The sequence below is a fragment of the Accipiter gentilis genome, chromosome 1 (genome assembly GCF_929443795.1).
Source record: "Accipiter gentilis chromosome 1, bAccGen1.1, whole genome shotgun sequence".
In the NCBI taxonomy this organism is placed as follows: Eukaryota; Metazoa; Chordata; class Aves; order Accipitriformes; family Accipitridae; genus Astur; species Astur gentilis.
In genome coordinates, this window is record NC_064880.1 from 5,615,228 (window position 1) to 5,634,913 (window position 19,686).

Sequence of the window (19,686 nt, forward strand, 5' to 3'; positions counted from 1 at the left end):
TGATACTTTTGCTTAGGTATTTTGAATATATTTGTTTTAATAGCATTCTCTCTCACTTGTTGTCTTAACAATTAAAACATGTTTGGTGTAATTTTTCACCTGTGATACTGGTGTACAATCTTCACTTTCAGTAAGTTGCATTACATTTCTAATTTTACTATAGTAATATGGCTCCGGAGTGGTGGTCGGGAATGTATCACTATTGCCCTCTGCCGGACTGACAGAGACTTAGCAAATGCTGTTGATTCCAAAGAAGCAGATTTAAAGACGTAAGGTATTATTAGATAGATATAGCCAAGTGAAATGAGAAGGCTCCTTAAGCTACTGCGTGTGCAAACTTTATCAAGCAAGAATATGGTTGCCAAGGATAGTAAAAAATATGCAGCAAAAGAGGAAAGAATTGAAAACTGTTTCTCTTGCTTAGCCCTTAATTCATGAGACAAGCTCTTCCTCGAAACCACTTGTCCCTTCCTAAAGGATACATCTCAGAGCAATTCCCCAAAACCACGTTTAAAATCATCTCATTTTAGTAAGACTCATACCTTAAATACTACCTCAAGATAAAGAACGTACCAGAGGATGGAATATTTTTTATCACCCTTGAGAACTCCTAGGTGTAGCCTTGCTCCTTGTTTAAAACCCTTCTCTTGAAAGAAGAGTGCACTTTCTGGACTAGAGTCACTCAGCTATACATGACATAATGGAAAAAGAGTAATGCTCTGGGCTCCTTACATGTACTCCCTTTTATTCTTGCTCTGTATTCAAGCTATTTAACAGTAGTGGATAGGGAAAAAAGCCATGCCTTTTGCAGGCTGTAGCTATCCAATATAGATCAAATAAAATCACGTGCTACAATCAATGTAGAAGAAAATAGGAATGTCATGAATCCCTATCTCTGGTTCTATACAGGAAATTTACACAACGACCCTTCACCCTCCCCTTCCCCTATCCCAAACCGTTCCACTTTCAGGGATGAGATATCTTTTAGAATTCTCCTACTGACTGATGTAGGCTAGGTGGGTAATAAACTAGCAATTCCGTACTCAACAGGAAATATGTCCTCTTGGCATGCCAGTGCTTACATTACTCAGTTTTCATATTGTAGTGGAGGTTTTTTGTGTTTGTGTTTGGTTTGGTTTTGTTTTTTTTTTAATGCCACTATACATTAGTTGCTTTCTTGAGGTTCATGAGGCTTTATTTACCTTAATGTACCCTGGTCATCAACCCAATCCCACAGAAGATGCAAAAAGTTTTTCTTGGTGCTTTAAGGGACAAATCATTAATGCAGCATTGAAGACCATTAATTGAGGATACCCATTCATGGCAAATCTACTGCTGAAGAAGGAATCTGTTACAAGGTAGGTTTGACTACTTGAATGTATTGATGATAAAGACTTTCACTCAAGGCTTTGACGTTCTAGAATTTTTACCTGAAAAAAGCGTAATGGTGGCCACCCTAGGTTTTCACATGTCTTCTGGCTATGTTTTATACCTTCCATACTGTATCCCTCCCTCTTGAACACCTATACAAAATCCATCCTCATGAATCATGGACAGGTCAGTCACCCTGTTCAAAAGTCAAAGCTTCTTAAATATTACAGGAATAAGATAAAGGAAATGCTAATTTTTACATAGTTAAAAGTGTCCATGCAGCTTAAATAAGCTTAAGTGAATCAAACATCATGTCTACAAAAATGTAGATCTAATTTGGGGTTAAATTAGATTACACAGCATGTTTTAGGTGGACAGTTTCTCCCAACTTGCATGGGGAAGATAAGCAAAAAAATGACCAAGTACCTTTCGCTCATATCTACTGTTTTGTCTCTAAGCAAGCAACTTTTGTAGGGGTCTTGTTATCAAGACATGTGCAGTTCTATTTGATTTGCTTCTGTTGTTTATCCTGTTCCTTTCTTGAGTAGAAAATTGATACTTATTTCACAAGACTCCTAGGCCTTTAGAAACATCAATCATTTTGATAACAGTAGCTATCTTGCAAGAGGAAGGCCTAGTGGATGTTTATTATACAGCCTACCTGATTTTTTTTTTTTTTTTTTTTAGGTCACTAAGCCCAACATGTCAGGAAGAGAAATATGTCTCAAAGTTTGTTAGCTCTGATGTTGTCTGTAGTCTTCAGCTAAAATATTCTGTTACTTCCTTTCCAAATACACATGCATGTACACTACTGGTACACAGGTGCTGGCCAATGGCTAAAGATTGTTTACTGAAAAGCTTTGTGATCATTTCCTGTGGAAATATTAGATCTTGTAGCAGCTTTTTGTTATCACCAACAGGAAATTCTAGCTATGAACAAACCGACTTCCAAAATATCATGATCTAGGGATCTATAGTAAAGTCTACGCTAAAAAAAAACAAACCCATTTTTACAGATAACTGTACTGTTAGGTTTAAAAATCTCATGGAGATGTTCTAGCAGTTTTCACCTTTGTTTGACTGCACTATTGAAAAAGATCCAAGAAGCAATAGATAAACCTGACCCCTAAAAAAGGATTTTTAATAGAAATTACAGGATGATATGCAGCATTGAAGTCTCTTGGACAGTAGTTAATTGCTTCTCCTTTTTCATGGAGACTTTTGAAGAATGTTGACTATAACAGAGCTTTAAAGAGAATTAAGTATTATATACCTGCTCGTTCTGCAAACAATAGTCAACATTGCTATTAAACTGCCAGCTCAACTTTAAAATAGTTTAACTGCAGCTCATGAAAATCTGACTTTTTTTTTCTATTAGAACAGAACAATTAAGACAAAAGTAAGAGTTTAAAACATACTATGGTAGGTCTAGTTGATAATTTGAATTCTGTAATATAAGAACTGCAGCATTTAATAATTTACAGGCAACTAAAGGGCTCTAACCTTGATAACAGAAAAGAGGAGAAAGCAGCAATGAAACCCCTCCATTTGTTTTTTTCCTTAAGGCTAGATTGGAAGGACCATCACTGCCTTCCTACAAGAAAGATCAACATGGTCTCTGTGACTCCATCTCAGTGTTTGCCTGGAAGTAGGTGAGTTACAAATTACTAATACACATAGGATTGAAGTAATTATGCTATCTGCTATTTTAAGTAGATGTGGAAAAGCCACAAGTAAAACCCTTTCCTCTTGTACAGCTTGAGGAGTAGAATTTCCATTGCCAAGTTGAGCTTGAAAAAAGCAAAAGCATTGCAGCTTTTAGTAAGACTGAAAAATTGGTTTATAATGGAGAGAGTGGTAGTCACAAGCTGAGACATAAGCTCACAGAAAAAGCTTGCTGACAGCTAGTCTACTCAATGCATGCTATTTCAATTGGTAGCCAGTGTAATTAGCTTTGAGTGCAATAGAGCATGCTTCAAAAACTCTGTTGATGCACAGCCATATATGCTATTTCAGAAAGATTTGAACATAAAAAGCTTGTAATAAGTAGCTATTTAAAGCAGCAGGAAACCCTTACCCGCCATGGCCTATAATGTTACAAGCCAGAAGTGTATATTGTAAGAAGCAATTATTTGCCCTAGCAAAACAGACTGACCAAAAAGTTGACTGAAAGCTTCTCCCCTAAGTCCAGTTAATTCCCATACAGGTGGCTTCATCTGAAGTATTTTTGGTTACCTGCTCAGAGGCACTAAACTGTTTAGAGTATTCATGAATCTAACTTCAAGTGTGCCATAATTCAACTGGAATGTCTATATGCAACACGTTCATCTGAATGCCTGCTGTAGGAATACTCATCAGTTGGCATCCTGTACCATTTAAGGTTATGTTGGAGGGTTTTGCATGATACTAGAAAACATTTGTACCTACTAAAACGTTCTCTGAAGTTTCAGCTCGCTTTTGAGGTTTTTTTCATATACATCTTCTGTTCTCATAAGAGAAGAACAGATTGTGCCAGGTGAGAATTCTGGTGCAGTGTCACCAGTATGAACATGCATTCTACCTAAATACTTTTGACAGGTTAAATACAGAGTACTTCTGTATTTAATTTCTTCTTCCTCTATCCTTAAGGTAATACTGCACTTACCAGCACATTCAAAACTAATCCAACAGTAAGGTAAAAAGGTTTTAATGATATTAGAAAAAAAAGACTTCAACAAATAAAAAATAAGCCAGTTAATACAAAAGCACCACAATACTACACTAATGATTAGGTAAGTAATACAGACAGGCCAAATACAAGTCTTCTGCTCCACAGCCTTACAAAGCAATTATTTCCATCTTTGCTGTGTTTTATACGTTACTGCTTACACTGCACCCAAGAGGAGTTCCTTACAGAAAAAGCACAGAAGTTAAAGGACTCTGAATTTACTTTAACTGATGAAATTAGCATGAGCCAGACAGCAGCTGGCTAACCTCTCTGTCCTGTTCATTAACTGTACCTCAAAGTGTCTTACAGAGGTCTTCCATCCTTTACATTGAAAATGGCGGGAGGACAAAGTAAGCAAACTCCCTGGAGCTTCAGAAGCTAGATCCATCATTATCCGATGGAAGCTTCTGGCTCCCAACCAGGTATTCAAAGCCGAACCCTTACATGCTGTGTTTAGCAACACCATTGTCCTAGTATTCCGCAAAAAGTCAAAATCCCTTTGGTTACACATGATTTGAATCATCACAGGAGTTTAAGCCTCAGGACAATGTCCAGATTTTAGTTGTCTATAGCCAGACCACAGTATGACCAGCAAACTATGGCTCCCAGGATATATCTTGCTTGTATTGATTCTAAAGCAAAAGAAAAACCAAAACAAAACAGAAAAAATTGCAAGCAGCACTAGAGTCTTATTTTTTGCGTTTTGAACTAGGCCAGTCTCCCCAAGGTAGTGTTTTCTTGCCCTTTGACGTGCTCCTTAGGGAATGCAAAGTCTGCACTTGTTGTAGACGCTTGGAGAGCTCCTGATCACAGGCTTGCTGCAGAGCTTCAGCTTTCTGCTTGTCCCATCTCAGAGCTGAGGCCAGGGCTTGTGTGTCTTCTTTCAAGACCAGCTGTAGCAAGACAGATTTCTCACAGTCTTTTCTACTGATGCTCCTCCACCACTAACCCCTCTGCCCACATTAAGAACAGCAGTAATAAGACACCTGTTTAATACTGGCAATTTGGTATTGAAGGAGTTCCCAGCTTTCATCATCTATCCTGTGGACTAGTGGATTTTCAATATTCTACCAGCACTTAGAGCTTGAATCTATATTCAGATGTTCAAAGGAACAGAAAGCAGTTACTTAGTTTCTACAGCAGGGAAAAACGAGGAGCAAGTTCATAGCATTAGAAAGAATACATTTTATAATGCTTAGTTTACCTAGACTTTCCTTTCCAAGCTATGGGTTTATTTACACTGTTTTCCAAAATAAGGAGGCTTTTATTTTGATTTGGGATGTATAAAGGAAATAAAAAAAAAAAAAGTTGCTGGTGAGACAGCTGAAGCACTGGCTCACTATGTTTTGGCAGAGATCAAAACCAAAATTATTTTGTGGCTTTTCAGAGGACAGACTGGAGTACTTGGAATAGTGTCAACTGGCTACTACAGAGGAGATCCAAGCAGGGGAGAGGGTTACTGAGGAAGAGAAACAGATTAAATCTCACCACTTTGAGATATATTGACATTAGAGCCTCCAGAAGCAAGGACACCTTCCTCTATAACCTCTCTCTCCAGAAGGAGAGATTTGCCAGAATATGGTTATATCATTCTCACCCACCTCTAGATCTTGACTGTCCAAGCAGAGCTCTGGAGCAGGTTTCTCTTTCAGAGCAGCAAGGATCTGGTCACTGAGTGCTGTTTTGGCTGAAGTGCCTGTACTGCTGGTGCCTGTGTCAACCACATCCATCTCCTTTCTTGGTACAGTCTCAGATTCTGAAAAGTAGCAGAATCATTATAGCGCATGACAAACACAGGACAGGCAGAGTGGCCTGGACTGCTTTGATGGTTTTGAGATTAATAAAATATGCATTCTATCTAGGTACATCCTCTAACTTAAGGAATCCTTAATGTTAAGGATGACTCCATGATTTAAGCTTTTCTCCCAGTATTCTACTTCCAGGCATTCTGAGAAATGTGATGCAGCAGTGAGAGGACTCCTGCTCTCACCTACTCAGAGAACTCTTACACTATACCAGCTATTACATCAACTTCATTAAGAGCTGCTAAGCAAGTGACTCACTCCAGTCCTTTGCTCTGCCTTATTTATTCCACTCAACTATTCCAGGCATCTCTGAAAGGCTCGTTCTCTAACATCCTAATGCTCCCTACCTGCTACTTTACTTAAGATACTGTCTTCATTTTTCAAGGCTTCTAGGTAGAGTTCCAGGAGCTGTCTTGACTGGCGTTCTTCTTCTCGTCTGTCCAGCACCTGCTGCAGGGTGTCCTGCAATACTTGGATTTTGGTTTGACTTTGGGCAAGTTCTTCTGCCAGGTCTGAACGTGGTACGTCAATAAGCACCTTAAAACAATGAGAGTGCTCCTGTTACATGGACTGCCTGAGTAACTCATTCCATTACACTGATTACAGTACAAACAGCGAGCCTCCTGCATGACAAAGCCTCCACCTTCATGAAACCCTGCAGGTTTCTTGTCATAGCAAGTCAGCCTGGTTATGAGAGGCTGTTGTAGCACTCCACCAGCCAGCACTCTTTACCAGAAGCCAAAGGGCATCCAGGAAGCTGTGGAATCACGTGCATTTTTAACAGAAATCCTGACAACTCCTGGCAATCAAAGTACCGCTTCTTAAGAGTGCATGGGAATACGCAAAGGAAAGCCAAAAGCCTGGCACTTGGGAAGCTGCACGTTGCAGGAGGACAAGAAGAGGCAGTTATCACCATGCCTCACCACATACAGGGTGTTCAGCAGTCAGATACTCCAATCAATCAGCTCTGGAAACTGACAGCAGTTCTTCAAGCCCCTCTGGAGCAGATTTGGCATGCTGCTCAGCCTTCCCTTTTGGCACAATACACAGGTGTCTGGTTTTGAGGAAGGAGCCCACCTCAGTTGCCATTTGGCCAAATCTTGATTTTTTTGCCCTCACGCTGCCAGAACTGGAAAGACAGCCTGTGAGGGACAGTCACTGATTAAGAGCATCCTCCTCAGATACTCCTGAGTGTTTCCCCTCAAGGACAAACTTGACTCTAGCACCACAGCCAAACAGCAGCAGCTGAACTAAGCTTGAGATCTCGTTTACTTTGTTCTCTGCCATCTACTGAAATAAATGGATGATGAGCAGAGCCAAGGACAGGAATTAGAGGTTTCCCCACTGTACCTGGAGGTCTTCTTCAGACATCAAGATGATATTAGACAGGTCATCCTTCAGTTGCCTGGCCAGCTGCTTCCACTTCTCTGTAGCACTGTCCACTTCATCCGCAGACTCCGAGAGCCAGGTTGTTCCACTGTCTGACACAAGAGTCATCAGTTTCATGGGTCATTACTGATCCACCTGAGACAGCCTAATTTCACTAGCTGTATTCCAAACCCCCCTCCCCTTCCATGCTCCCTCATCCACAGAGTACCTAAGCTTTTGCTGGACCATTTCTCGTTCTTGGCCAGTGCCACAAACTTGGTATTAGATGGCAAACACAAAAAGTAATCTTCATCATCCACAATGGTGCCATCTTCTGCCAGTACTAAGGTGATGGGCTCCCTGGCCTTGTCAATGGCCAGAATGCCACTAGCTGCAGAAGAGAAAAAAATACTTAATGAAATAACAAAAGTGACGTACGCGCTGCCCTTTTACTACACCCACCGCAAGAGACAAGCAACTCTTAGTAATTTAGGCTGGAGACCAGGACCCGTCCCCGCGCAGCACATCAGCTCTTTTTTAGCACGTACGAGTTTCCCCTGCAGAAACAACCATCCTCGATGCAAACCTCGGCATGCACGCAGAAGGCGGCGCGTTTCGGTGAAACTACTTGCAGACCCTCATTCCCACCTCCCTTCGCCTCCCCCCGTCAGGAAGCGTCACCCGGAAACCTGCTCTCCCTCGGTCTAGTTCCACGGCACGGATCGGGCTTCTCCCAAAAACAGCGGGCGGGCACTCCAGGGAGCCAGCCCACGAAGCGGCGGCGCACGGCAGCCCACCGGGGACTCCGAGCTTCCCCCCCCCCCCCGGCGACGCGTACAACCCCGCGGTCCCCGGGCGGTCCCCGTGTGTCCCCCCCTCCTCCTCCTCACCCTTGTCGCGCAGCTCCCGCAGGCAGGAGGCGGCGAGGCCGTGCTGCTCCCGCCCGTCCCTCCGCCGCACCAGGCAGCGCTTCAGCGGAGCCGCCATGGCCGCCGTCCGCCCCGCTGCTCGCCGGGACGGGCCGCGGGGCGCGCTGGGACGCGGAGTCCGGCGGGTGCCGGCCGGTGCGCGGAGGGGCTCTGCTCCCCGGTAGCTGTTCTGGCATGCCGGCCTTGGTCAGCCCGGCCGCCGGTTCGTGTTTCGTTACCGCGATGCTTTTGCCTCAGAGCTTATCTGAGCTGCGGGAAGCTAGGAAGTACGGCTACAAAACCCCTTCGAGCGTTGGCAGCAACTCAGTTACTTGTCAAACAAAGCGATAGGAGGAGCGTGCCCAGGTGTATTCGAGTAACACGCTCCCTCACAGACAAGCGTGCTGGTTGTGAAATTATTATATAAACAGAAAAAAGCACAGGCATGCAATAACCCCGCCCTGGCGTGTATCTGAGTAGCACCATCGGGGTGGGAACCCCTGCAGCTGCGGAAGCAAAGGGCCTTCCTCATGGGAGCTCCTGCTGGGCCTACAAAGCCGGACCTGTCAGTGACGGTGGTACAAAGCTGGACCTGTCAGTCTATAGTGGTACAAAGCCGGACCTGTCAGTCTATAGTGGTACAAAGCTAGACCTGTCAGTTATGGTGGTACAAAGCCGGACCTGTCAGTTATGGTGGTACAGAGCCGGACCTGTCAGTTATGGCGGTACAGAGCCAGACCTGTCAGTCTATAGTGGTACAAAGCTAGACCTGTCAGTTACGGTGGTACAAAGCTGGACCTGTCAGTTACGGTGGTACAAAGCCGGACCTGTTTGTTGGTTATGGCTCTCAGCAGGATTCTGGGAGCTGTAAAAGTAAAATAGCAATGAATTATATCCATGGTTACAGCCATAAGCAGCAACGCCGAAGCAGCAGTGCACGACGGCCGGGCCGCACTGCCCGGACCGAGGCGGGTTTTGTCAATGGCCCAACTAGCTTTTCCGGGCAAGGAAAGCTTTTCTGTCAGGCAAGGTAGGACACTGCAACCCACACAGCCTCCGCAGCCCGGCCCCGAGCCGTCCCAACCGCTGGCTCCCGTTCCGGCGGGAGGTCGCAGAGGCCGGAAACTCACGGCAGGAGTGATTCCCCCGCGGGGGCGCATCGGTGCCGCGGCGTTCGACTCGTTCTGCCTGCAAGCGCGAGCCGGTGAGGCCGCGCAGGGCGCGAGGGAACGGCGGTGAGGGCGTTCCATCGGTTGGGCGGGGATGGATTAGCCGGGCCTGGGAAGATGGCCTCCTCGGAGCAAGCGGAGCAGCCCAGCCAGGTAGACGGGGCCGGCGCTCTGCCCGCTCGGCTCGGGCAGGGGACGGCAGGGGACGGGCGGGGCGGGGTGGGGCGAGGGCGCCGCCGCCGCAGCCGCCTCCGCGGGGGAGCGGGCGAGGGGGCGAGGGGAGGGCGCCGCGCCTCTGCTTACCTCCCCCTCCCCTCCTTGCCCCCCCACCCCCCCCCGCCGCCGCCGCCGCCGCCGCCGCCTCCTCCTCCTCCTCCTCCTCCTCCTCCCGCCGCGGCCGGCGGTGGGGGGCGCGCGCTCGGCGGCGCCGGCCAGCACCGCTCCTTCCCCCCCACCCCCCACCCCGGCGCGCGCGGCCTCGCCGCCAACCGCCGCCCGCCCGCCCGCTCGCGCGCCGCCTCCGCACCTGTCGTAACGGTCACTGGCGAAGGGGGGGGGCGGGGCGGCTCGGGTCGCGTCAGCCCCCGCCGCGGTGGGGCCCGTCGCCACCGAAGCCCCGGCGGCCTGGCGAGAGCAGCGGTACCGGCGGGGCGCGGGAGCGCTGACCCCGCGAGGAGGCGGTGGCCGGTGACAGCGGCTCCCTGAGGTGCGCGTTGTCCTCACGTCCGCTACCCCTCCCCCGCCTCCCCGTTTCCCGCCTGCCCGCGGCCGGCCCGGCGCGGGAGGAACGGCGAGGGGCTACTGCTGCTGGTGGTGCCCGGGTGAAACCGTGGAGCCTCGTCACGGCCGAGGTGACACTCTGTGCTGGGGAGGGCCAGGACGCTCTGTGTAGCAGTTCGGTGCGTCTCGGGCATCGCTTTCACCCCCCCCGTGCCCGGTCGCACCGGTAGAGATTCGCATCTCGGGGGAGTCGGTTGTGTAGTTTGGCATCCTGCCCTGCGTGGTAGCATGAGCTGATACGGGGCACGCTTCACCAAACAGCCAAATGCGGTTCTGATTGGAAGGGCTGTTCAGGCCAGGCCCCTAAGCATGTTTCCATGTGAGGGTCTATATGTGAAACGCAATAAAACACTTGAAGGGGGGCGGGGGGTGGGTGTGGGAGCGCAGCCAGAGAGAAAAGAGGCAATTTATGTGTTAGCTGGCTTTTGAAATGAGGTGGAGTACCAGTTGGACAAAACGTTGTTTCTGCCTTGCAGCTGTGACAGAGAAAGGTCCTTGAACCAACAGCATAAAAGGGTAAAGCAATGATAGACGTAGTATAAGCATTGTCAAAAACTGAATGGGGAGGGTGAAAGAGAAGCGTAAGTTCACTAGCTCAAGAAACATACTAAAAGATGAAGGTATTTTTAAACTGGCACCTGAAATGAATGGGGGAGCCAGAGGGAAAAATGGAAGTACGATGTAGATGTATATAGCATAGGTTTCCGGTCACTTGCACTGGCTTGCTCATGATCCAGGGTAACACGTATTTCATTGCAAACTCTACCTACCTCACATGACCTCCTGGCAGCTCTTTCATCTCACCAGTATCTCAGACAGACTCCTGAGTATGTGATACCAATGGAATTTTGTAAAATCCTTCAGGTGGCTGCAGAGGGCCCTCCTGCAGGTGGCAGATGAAAGGTCTGGCTGTTTCAGCAATGGGGAAGAAAATAGAGCAAAGTCTGCCACCAAACATGCTTTTATGTGCAATCATTCAAATCCATCCACATTTGACTAAATCACTCTGAACCTTGCTGTTGATCCTTTTATTTTGGACTGAGGAGGCTGAGTTTGTAGGGAACATTTTTGAACTAAACTGAAATAGAAATAAATTACATAAAATTCATACTCTGACTAACCAGCACAAATTTCTTCCTAGGCTGTGAAAGGCCAAGTTACCAAACTCACGGTAATTTTGCTGGGCAGTTTTGGATCGGCTGTGTGCTTTCATCAGTCGTAGTTTGAGGTGCAGGCATTACAGTCCATTCCTCATGCTTTGAGCAAGTGCTTTCAGAACAAGGAAACCTGAAACAACCTGCGACTGGTCCATAAGCCACTTGGGCAGTCTACAAGGCTGTTGACTGGAGGTTTCTGAGAAAAATCTGGTTAATTGACAGATGTGGTTGGCTGAGAAACATTCATGTTCTCTTGTGCTTGGATATAGTATCCTCTCATTGCACCCCCTTTTTTTTTTTAACATTTATTTAGTGTGGCTTTACCTCAAAAGAAGGCTTGATGCTTGGAAATGGAAAAGTCTTGCTTTTTAATGGGCCTCGTAAATGTAGCCAGAGCACCCTCTGGGTTTTAAAATTAAGGACATGAAGAAAGTCACTCTGTCGCTGTCTCCATAGTGAAAAATGGGAACGGTAACTCTTGCCTTATGTGTAACATGGAGAGTTTTTCAAGCATTGCCTGTAAAGAACATAATGGAGTTAATGCTTGTGCTGCTGTCTAAATCAGGAAGAAGCTGAGGTAAGGCAGAATACCCAGGCTGCAGAGTTAACTTTTCATCGCAGAGAGAGTATTCTGCATCAGCTCCTCTGAGGAAAGAGGTGTTCTGAAGCCACTGTGGGTGAAAATGGTCAATTAACTGCTCCCCTGCTGGATTCTGTCACATTGTATGCAGAAATGCTGGATTCTCAAGCAATAACAAATTAGTTGTGCTCCTGTTGGCTCCTGGCCTGTCATGACTTCATTAGTGGCAGAGTTTGTTTAAAGGGCAGCTCTGGTGGTCTGCCTTGCTTCAGGTATGTGAGGTAATGCTCAAGTTCAGCCAGAGGGTAGCCACACTAACATTTACCCCTTCCATGCACACACCAGGAACAGCCCTGTTTGTGTATTGACTTTTCTCCTTCCCCACATTGTGTGCTTGTGTGGAGACAGAAGGGTTGTTCTGTCTGTCCAAGGCTGTTGGTGCCTGTTGATGACAGATACCCCCATCTTCACCATCTAGTATGTGTCTTGCACTGGCTGCACATTCCTCATCCAGAACGCTAGCTGAGCAGTGTTCAGTGCTCTCAAATTCTGTTGTCTTGGATGGGATTTGAGAGACTCTTGCAGCTTTGGTTGGAAGAAAGGGGTGTAATTGAAGAATATATAGCACAGTAGATGAATTCTTGAGGAGACAATTTTGGAATAAAAGAAAACAATGAAAATACCTTTATTAGTCTAGCAGAATGTAAATGCCACTTCTCTCATGCAACCTCTGCAGTTTTGACACTGTTATCAGTGCATGTAAAAAGTTGTCCCCATTGCACACTGAACGTTTAGAGAATTTAAAAAAATACTTACTTTCTACCACTGATGATGATTATTTATTGCCAAGCATTCAACATAAGGCTATTAGTAGTAGCACTGCCTTGCTTAACATGTTTATGTTTGGGTCCTATCATGTTTTCTATTACAAATCTAGTTAGTTTAGATGCTGAAAAGGGAGTGTCAGATATCTTTTGGCTTATTATCTGTTTTTCTTAGTTTAATTTTCTCATTCTCATGAATTAATATACTGCCTCAAGCATTGTGGGGAGGGGGGAGTGTTGCAGCTCAAATGAAATCATTTACATATAGAATTATATTCTAAAGGCAATAAACATTTCTACCAGAGATTTTAAAATATATGGGTTTGTTTAGAAATCATGTTCCTTGGGCCTTTAGCAATGTCTTTACTAAAAAATAAACAGAAGAAAAGACCCTGTCTCTCTGTTACTATTCCTTATAGTAAAAGAAATGGAAGAGCAAAATGTGGTATAGCTTGTGAGCAGAATAACTGATTTCCGATTTTTCTTGGCTGTCAGTATTTCTTTGATGCTGAATACTTTAGCAGTATATTTGGTGAGTCTTCTTGGCTCAGCCAGCCAGCAGCCTAGTCCTCCGGCATTCCTGTAAATCCCAGTGGTGTGAGAGAAATTGAAGTTCTTTAACATTAATTGACAGTAGTGTTGTTGGTTTAGATAAATATGTCTAAATTTTTCCATGCTGCTTAGTTTGGGACACAAAATGTTACCTAATTGTCTGTACAATTACGTGCAGAAGCTGAGAATCCTGTAGCCCAGAAGTCAATATGTAGCTGGTCTGTGTGAGTTGTAAAAGGCTCAAATTGTTAAAGCCAATGGCTGAATTTGACTTCATAACAAAATGGTAGTGCAGCCATTGGGGTAGGATAGGCACAGTGGATTCTGTATGTGGGATTCTTTTGTTTGTTTTGTAACACTGGAAGGCTCACTATACTAACAACAGGCAACATATCAATTTAATGTAAGAGACTGAGAAAGGAGAGATGATACGGTGAACAGAATGCATTGGTGTTCTAACATCTTTTATACTTGGTGATATTCTTCCATGAGGTTTAGGGGGAAAGCAAGCAGAGTACAAACACCAAAATCTTACTTGTTTTCTTTCTAAAGCTTCATTATGCCCACTTTGGATCGAGTCTACCATCCAGCTGCATTTTTTCTTTAGGTAAGGGAGTAGTTAAAGCAAATTTCAAAAGTGTTGAAAGATCCCTGATTTGTTGCTCCAGAGACTTAATTCCCTATTTGCATTGTTAGTCAATATATAGGTAAATTTTCCTCCCCACTTGCCTGTAGCTCTTGACTGTTAAGCCTCTGGATTCTCTGCCTTAGAAGATGGTTTATGGTGAAGATAAGTGGTCTCTGGACTGTTATGACCATTGTTTTCATTAAATACAGGCTATTGAACAGCCATCGTGTGGAAGGGATGCAATCTTTCTTGGCTTGTCTCGGAGCTAACATGTTCTGGAGGGTTACTAGCCCCTATGTTACAAGACTAGTTCCTTGCTGTTATGCTGTGACTTGTACTTGGAAATCTTGCTGGAAGGAAAACGCAGATCTTATTTTAAAATGATGATAGCTTTGGACAATGCAGTCAAAAGTACCATAAGTTATCCAGCTAATCATATATGTGTCATCAGGTTATGTATCAGCATATGTCAGAATTTTTGAGTACTTGTCTTCAGGTTCAAGACTCTAACCTGTCAATATAATAAATGCTTTCTCACAGTAACCTAGGCTTCATTTCCAATCCTTCTTTGGGGAGTTTCCCAGGTTGGCCAAATTTTGTGTGGAGTGACCGTCCATAAATACTAGTGCAGCTCCTTAGGCAGAACATACAAGCTCTAGTACTTAGCATGCTCTGGGAATTTTCTGAGGATATGAATTCTCTGGTGGTTTCTTTCTTCCTTTGTGACTTTACTGTCTGCACCACACATTCGTAGATTTTTGCTTTTCAACATCAGCTTGAGTAGTTAAGACACTTTGAATTTTCCTTGAAACATGCTACAGAAGAGCAAAATACATATGTTCTTAGAAAACTGAACACAACGCGAGTGGCTTGGTGGAACAATTCCATGGAAATAGTAATTAACAGCTATAGGTACTTTTTTGAAGTATTCAACAGGAATTTTATCCATGCTGCTCTTTGTCTGCCTCTTCTAAGCAGTTCTGACTCTGTGCTAACTGAATTTGATGAGAATCTTTTCTTTGACTTCAGTGTACTATGAATCAGGCCCCAGTATTTTAGAGTATTAGCCGTATTAAGGGACCTGTGTTAGTCCTGGGGTTTGGCTGAAGAAATAAAATAGAGCATATGCACCAAATAAGTTTACCTAAACAGGTTCAGTTAACTTATTAATAAACCATGCAAGCCATATTCTTCTGTTGATTCTCATATGTTTTCCATATTTTTTGAGGAGTGGGTGGATCTCGAGACTATTCATTATTTTGCTTTAATCCAGCTATGAAAAATTTGAAAGCAGATATACTACGCATACAAAAATGGGAAGCCAGTGACAAGGTTGAAGAGAGAAGTGCCCTTTTCTTGGTATCACATAGCATTGTCTCCACTACAGACAGACCAGGCAGTGTGACTTCCAGTATGGTGTTGAAGCTGATATTTGCAGTGGTTATGTCAAGTGAATTCTTAGTGGCTGAAATTTTTGCAGATATATAGTGGAGTAACAAAAATGACGATGGCTGCACATGAAGAGCCTAAGGGCCTCTCTAGAGAATCACTGCCTAGCTGTGGGATCTGGCTGGGCTCCATTGATGATGATTATGTCTGGAAGCAGCTGAGTCGCAGTATATTTGAGTTTCTGGCACCCTCTTGTGGTAAATAATTATTTTTATCTTTTTTTTTTTTTTGCATATTTTGTAGATGGGGGGAAAAATATGTGGAGATACTTTGGAAGTGTGGTATATTGCATAAAAGTGATGAATACAGTTGGAGGAAAAAGTCACTTAAGGACCTTTATGCTATCACTTGAAAGTTTTGTCTTTCCCTATACTCAATGAATACGATCTCTTTTCTTCTAACCGAGCCTCAAAATTTGTCCTCATTACTAATAAAACTGCATTTTTTTACCATTGAGGTAACCAATATGTGTCACCTCTCCTAAGATAAAACCCTCCCAGTGAAGGCAATATAGTTTAGACCATCTTAACATCATGTGAATCGCAGTTGAAAGTAGATAGTTGGCCAACGTAAGATTATTTTATGGTAAAACTTACATGACACTACCTTGGGAGAGAGGGTATATGCTAGTTATACTGAGATCAAACTGCTTTTTTTCTGCAGTGAAGAAAAGGCCAGAGAGTAATTCTGTAAAACATGGGACTATGCTAAAATGCTATGCCTGTTCTTGATGAGTGACTTTTTGTGAGGTTTAGTTAAATCATAGTTGTTTTGAAATCTTGAGTAGTGCAGAAAACAAAGGGTGTATTACTGGATGGCGTAAATGGGAGAAGCTTGGTGTCAAGTTTAGTCCTTCTAGTGAGGAGAAAGTGAACCATGGAATCAGAATGAGGTACTTTTGCATCCACTTCAATAGCAGAACTTTGGGCTTCTGCAGCATTTCTTCCCTTCAGTATTGCAGAATTCTTTGCGGATGTCAAGTACTCATCAGGTCCCTTTGAGACAGGCAAGTTATTATCCTCATTTCATATATGATGAAAATGTCCTGTCTTATACCATGCCATGTTGCAACCAAGAGTTTAGAAGAGTCCTAGTTTCATGCTGTGTTTGTTCACTGCACCATGTATTTCAGAATTTGAGTTAGGGTGAACATTTTGTGCATGACACCTCTCAGTGGTCTCTCTGGCTCTTAACTGCCGGCTCCCTAAAGCAAGTTCTGCAGATTCTGTGAATTCTGTTGTCTTAAATGGGGACTGCTGGACCTAATTTTTTTCTGTGATTCTGACCTTTTTGTCTTCAGTCCATCACAGAACAGCTACTGATAGCAGAAACAAGCGTGTTTGCCTAAATCCTGCCCATAGGAAGAGTGGTCCTAACAGACAAGTATTTCTAATTGTGTCCATGAGGTGGCAATGTAACATCACTCTTCTCTTTGCTTTACAGGCTGGCTCCTGCCCTGCAACTGAAAATGCAGTATCTCGGGAGCCTCTGGTAAGTTCTTCAAGAAGCGGCATATAATTTCTTGCTGAGAATATAACATACATGAGTTATCTTTGCTGCATCATTTTGCATCCATTGTTTTGCTTTTCTAAGGAACTAGTGCTTTGTGAAAAAGGTGTAAACTCCCTTATGTTGCCCTGCTGTTGACCTGTGAATTCTGACCTGTAACCATAGCCTCCTGTCTTTCTGGGGTTAGACATGGGTCACCTAGGCCACAGAGTTGTCCTTGAGCATGGACTGCCTGTCCTAAGTGTATGCAATGTATGCTCTTGATCAGTGCTTATTTAGTAAAGAGTCTGAAGAAAGACCTGTGCAACATAATTTAAACTGAGATTCTTATTGCTATTGTCTAATAAAAAAAGCCTCTGCTGCTCAGAGACCTCATTCAAGCTGTCTTTATATTCAGATGCACTCAGAGTGAGCTTAGAATTGTCTGGCAGCTGGCAGTGCTTGTGATCCAATGTTTTCACTCTAGAAGCGTTTTGGAAAGAGCTCTGGGATTTTTTGTGTATGAGGACAACTAAGTGAACCCTGGTTTGTTTTCTTTTTTATGGTGACGCAGAGTGGGAAGTGAGCCACCCCTCTCTGGAGCTGCAGTATATATTTTTTTTTTTTACAACCTTCTTTTTCTTTTTTTCCTTCCTCTTCAGCCATCTATAACTCAGTCAAAACCTTGCCAAAATTCTTAGCCCGTGTTATTGTCCTAAACATATAAATCTCTAATTGAATTTCTTTTCTAGCTTTCTTTTGGTGATCATAGTGAATACAAGCTGTTTGCAGTGAGAAGACTCAAGTACTTTCCATAATGGTGTGGCACTGGCCACATCAAAGTATTTTTGCCTTGTAACTCTTCTCTGGAGAACCCAGGAGATGATTTTTAAAGGAGGGAGATGTGAGTAAAGACTGTGAACTGGGAAGGGTCAGTAAAATGCATCTAATGAAAGGGCTGTTCGTGAATTCTGTTAAGCTCCGTGGTGAAAATCTCTCTAGTCTAGTAGCACCGTGACATCCCTTAATTGCATAGAATCTGTATGTGCGATTACCTGAAGTTGTTATTGACACCATGTACTTTGTGATGGATTTGGTGGTTTGGTTTTTCTGGTGTTGCGTTTCCCCCCAACCCCCACCTTAGGAAGGTCATAGCAGGCGGCAGATCATCACAGCCTGTGCTGGTCAACAGCTTGTTCTCTTTCTCAAGGCAGATTCTAACATTACCTTTGATTTAATTAATTTCTTACTGTATATCCAACAGAAGAAGCACATAGCAGTTGTGTATCTTTCTGTAGAGGTGTATTTTCCTACCACATAAAAATATTTACATGTTTAAAGAACTCCCAACATAAACTTTACTCTCACAATGGTGAGTCTTGCATGTGGGCTAATTAAAGCCCTTTGAAAGGTGGAGGTTTTCTCCTTATTTTTTCATTATTATTTTTTTTATATATTGAACTCTCACAGTCATTGTCACGTTTGCTTAGGAGTCATTATTGCTTCCAGCTGAGTATCTGCAGAAGCCTTATTAAATGAGCAGTTCAGTTCTGTGAGCCAGATGACCTAACTTCCACCACACTACTGTGGCTTCTCTGTAGCCAGGATCGTGCATGCTGCCTTCTAATGCATGCAATAGATCTCAGTCCATAAAGCAGACTTGTAGGCACACGGCACCATGTCACAAAAATGTTTACGGAAACACCAGAACAAACTGTGGCATGAATCCAACAAATGGGTCTGTATGGGAAAGCCATGTTCTCAGGCATATCGTTGCTGACTTCAAATTTGGTGTTAAGCTGTTGAAGAAGACCTGCAGAATCCAGAGGAGGGAGAAAAGACTCTCATGACCAAATTCTGCTCTGTACCCCCTCACTTTTTTTGACTTAATTGGTGACTGAAAGTACTCAGTGGTTCACAGGACTGAGACCTGTTCAGAACATGTCAATGATGTTATGCACAAGTGCAAGAAAGCAATAGAATTAAAACATCTTGCATTGCATCAGCAGATGTCATTATAGACTCAAACTGTTTTTGTATTGTATTTGTGATTCTAATGGGCACTGTATCCTGCAAGGTGCTAAATACCTTCTGCTCTGAGCTCAGTGGCACTGTCTTCTATGTAGTCTGTGCCCCCACAGCCTGCTGCTTTCAACAGGAGTCTAGGAGAAGCAATGATTTTTATTTGTCTGCAAGAGGACTTCAGCGTTCTGCAAGATCATGTAGCAGATGCGGTTTGACACATCATATTGTGTCCTGTGCTTTGGGTCTTCAGAGCATACCTTGCTAAGGTTTATGGCCTTACTGAGGCCTCTAGAATGGAGCCCTACAAACTCATGTCAGACTCCTAATTGCTCTTTCTTCAACCCACTTTTGATGTTTTGAACTACCAAACTGGAGATAAGGGACTCCACGTCCGTGCCATTAATCCCTTGAGTTATCCAGTGTCCTTACAATAAACTGTCCCAACTGAAAAATACTCCCTAATAAGAGGTCATTGTGTTATAGTACTGACAGTGGAGAATGAGTTGGAGGGGGATGGGAGAAGCTATAATTTTTGCAGCAGAAAGCGGACACTCATTTCCCTAGCTGTCGGTCTTGGCCCATTAAAATTTGCCGTGTAGCTCCATAGTGGGAAGTGTAACCTTGTGTTAGCAGAGTGTCAGCATCTCGCTCTGCTGCTGTTTACAGCCACGTTTGTCATCGTCAGTGCGGGATCAGCTTCTCCTTGAGTCCAGCTTATCAGTGAACACTGCTGCATCCCTTTCTGCTTGTATGTGTAGCCACCTCTGATAATCCTCTGAACACTTGTGGAATTGGAATAGGTTTGTCTTTTTGCAGCCACTCAGAGCAAAGCCCTGGGATGTGCAAAAGATGTAACTACATAGGACAAAGCCCCT

General features: G+C 44.1%; 2 protein-coding genes across 2 annotated transcripts in view; one reads left to right on the forward strand and one right to left on the reverse strand.

Annotated features, from left to right (window-relative positions):
* Positions 1 to 4,041: 4,041 nt before the first annotated feature.
* On the reverse strand, positions 4,042 to 9,040 carry DFFA (DNA fragmentation factor subunit alpha). Its single transcript, XM_049806094.1, has 7 exons — positions 8,958 to 9,040; positions 8,142 to 8,869; positions 7,481 to 7,642; positions 7,234 to 7,364; positions 6,231 to 6,420; positions 5,680 to 5,834; positions 4,042 to 4,971 (listed from the first exon to the last, which is right to left on the reverse strand). The coding sequence occupies exons 2-7, from the start codon at positions 8,236 to 8,238 to the stop codon at positions 4,768 to 4,770; spliced, it is 939 nt and encodes a 312-aa protein (XP_049662051.1). The 5' UTR covers positions 8,239 to 8,869; positions 8,958 to 9,040; the 3' UTR covers positions 4,042 to 4,767.
* Positions 9,041 to 9,360: 320 nt separating this feature from the next.
* Positions 9,361 to 19,686, forward strand: part of PEX14 (peroxisomal biogenesis factor 14) — a 79,448-nt gene continuing 69,122 nt past the window's right edge. The window contains exons 1-2 of the mRNA XM_049806081.1: positions 9,361 to 9,481; positions 16,742 to 16,789. Coding sequence (XP_049662038.1) covers positions 9,446 to 9,481; positions 16,742 to 16,789 — 84 coding nt within the window. The 5' untranslated portion in view covers positions 9,361 to 9,445. The remainder of the gene's footprint in view (positions 9,482 to 16,741; positions 16,790 to 19,686) is intronic.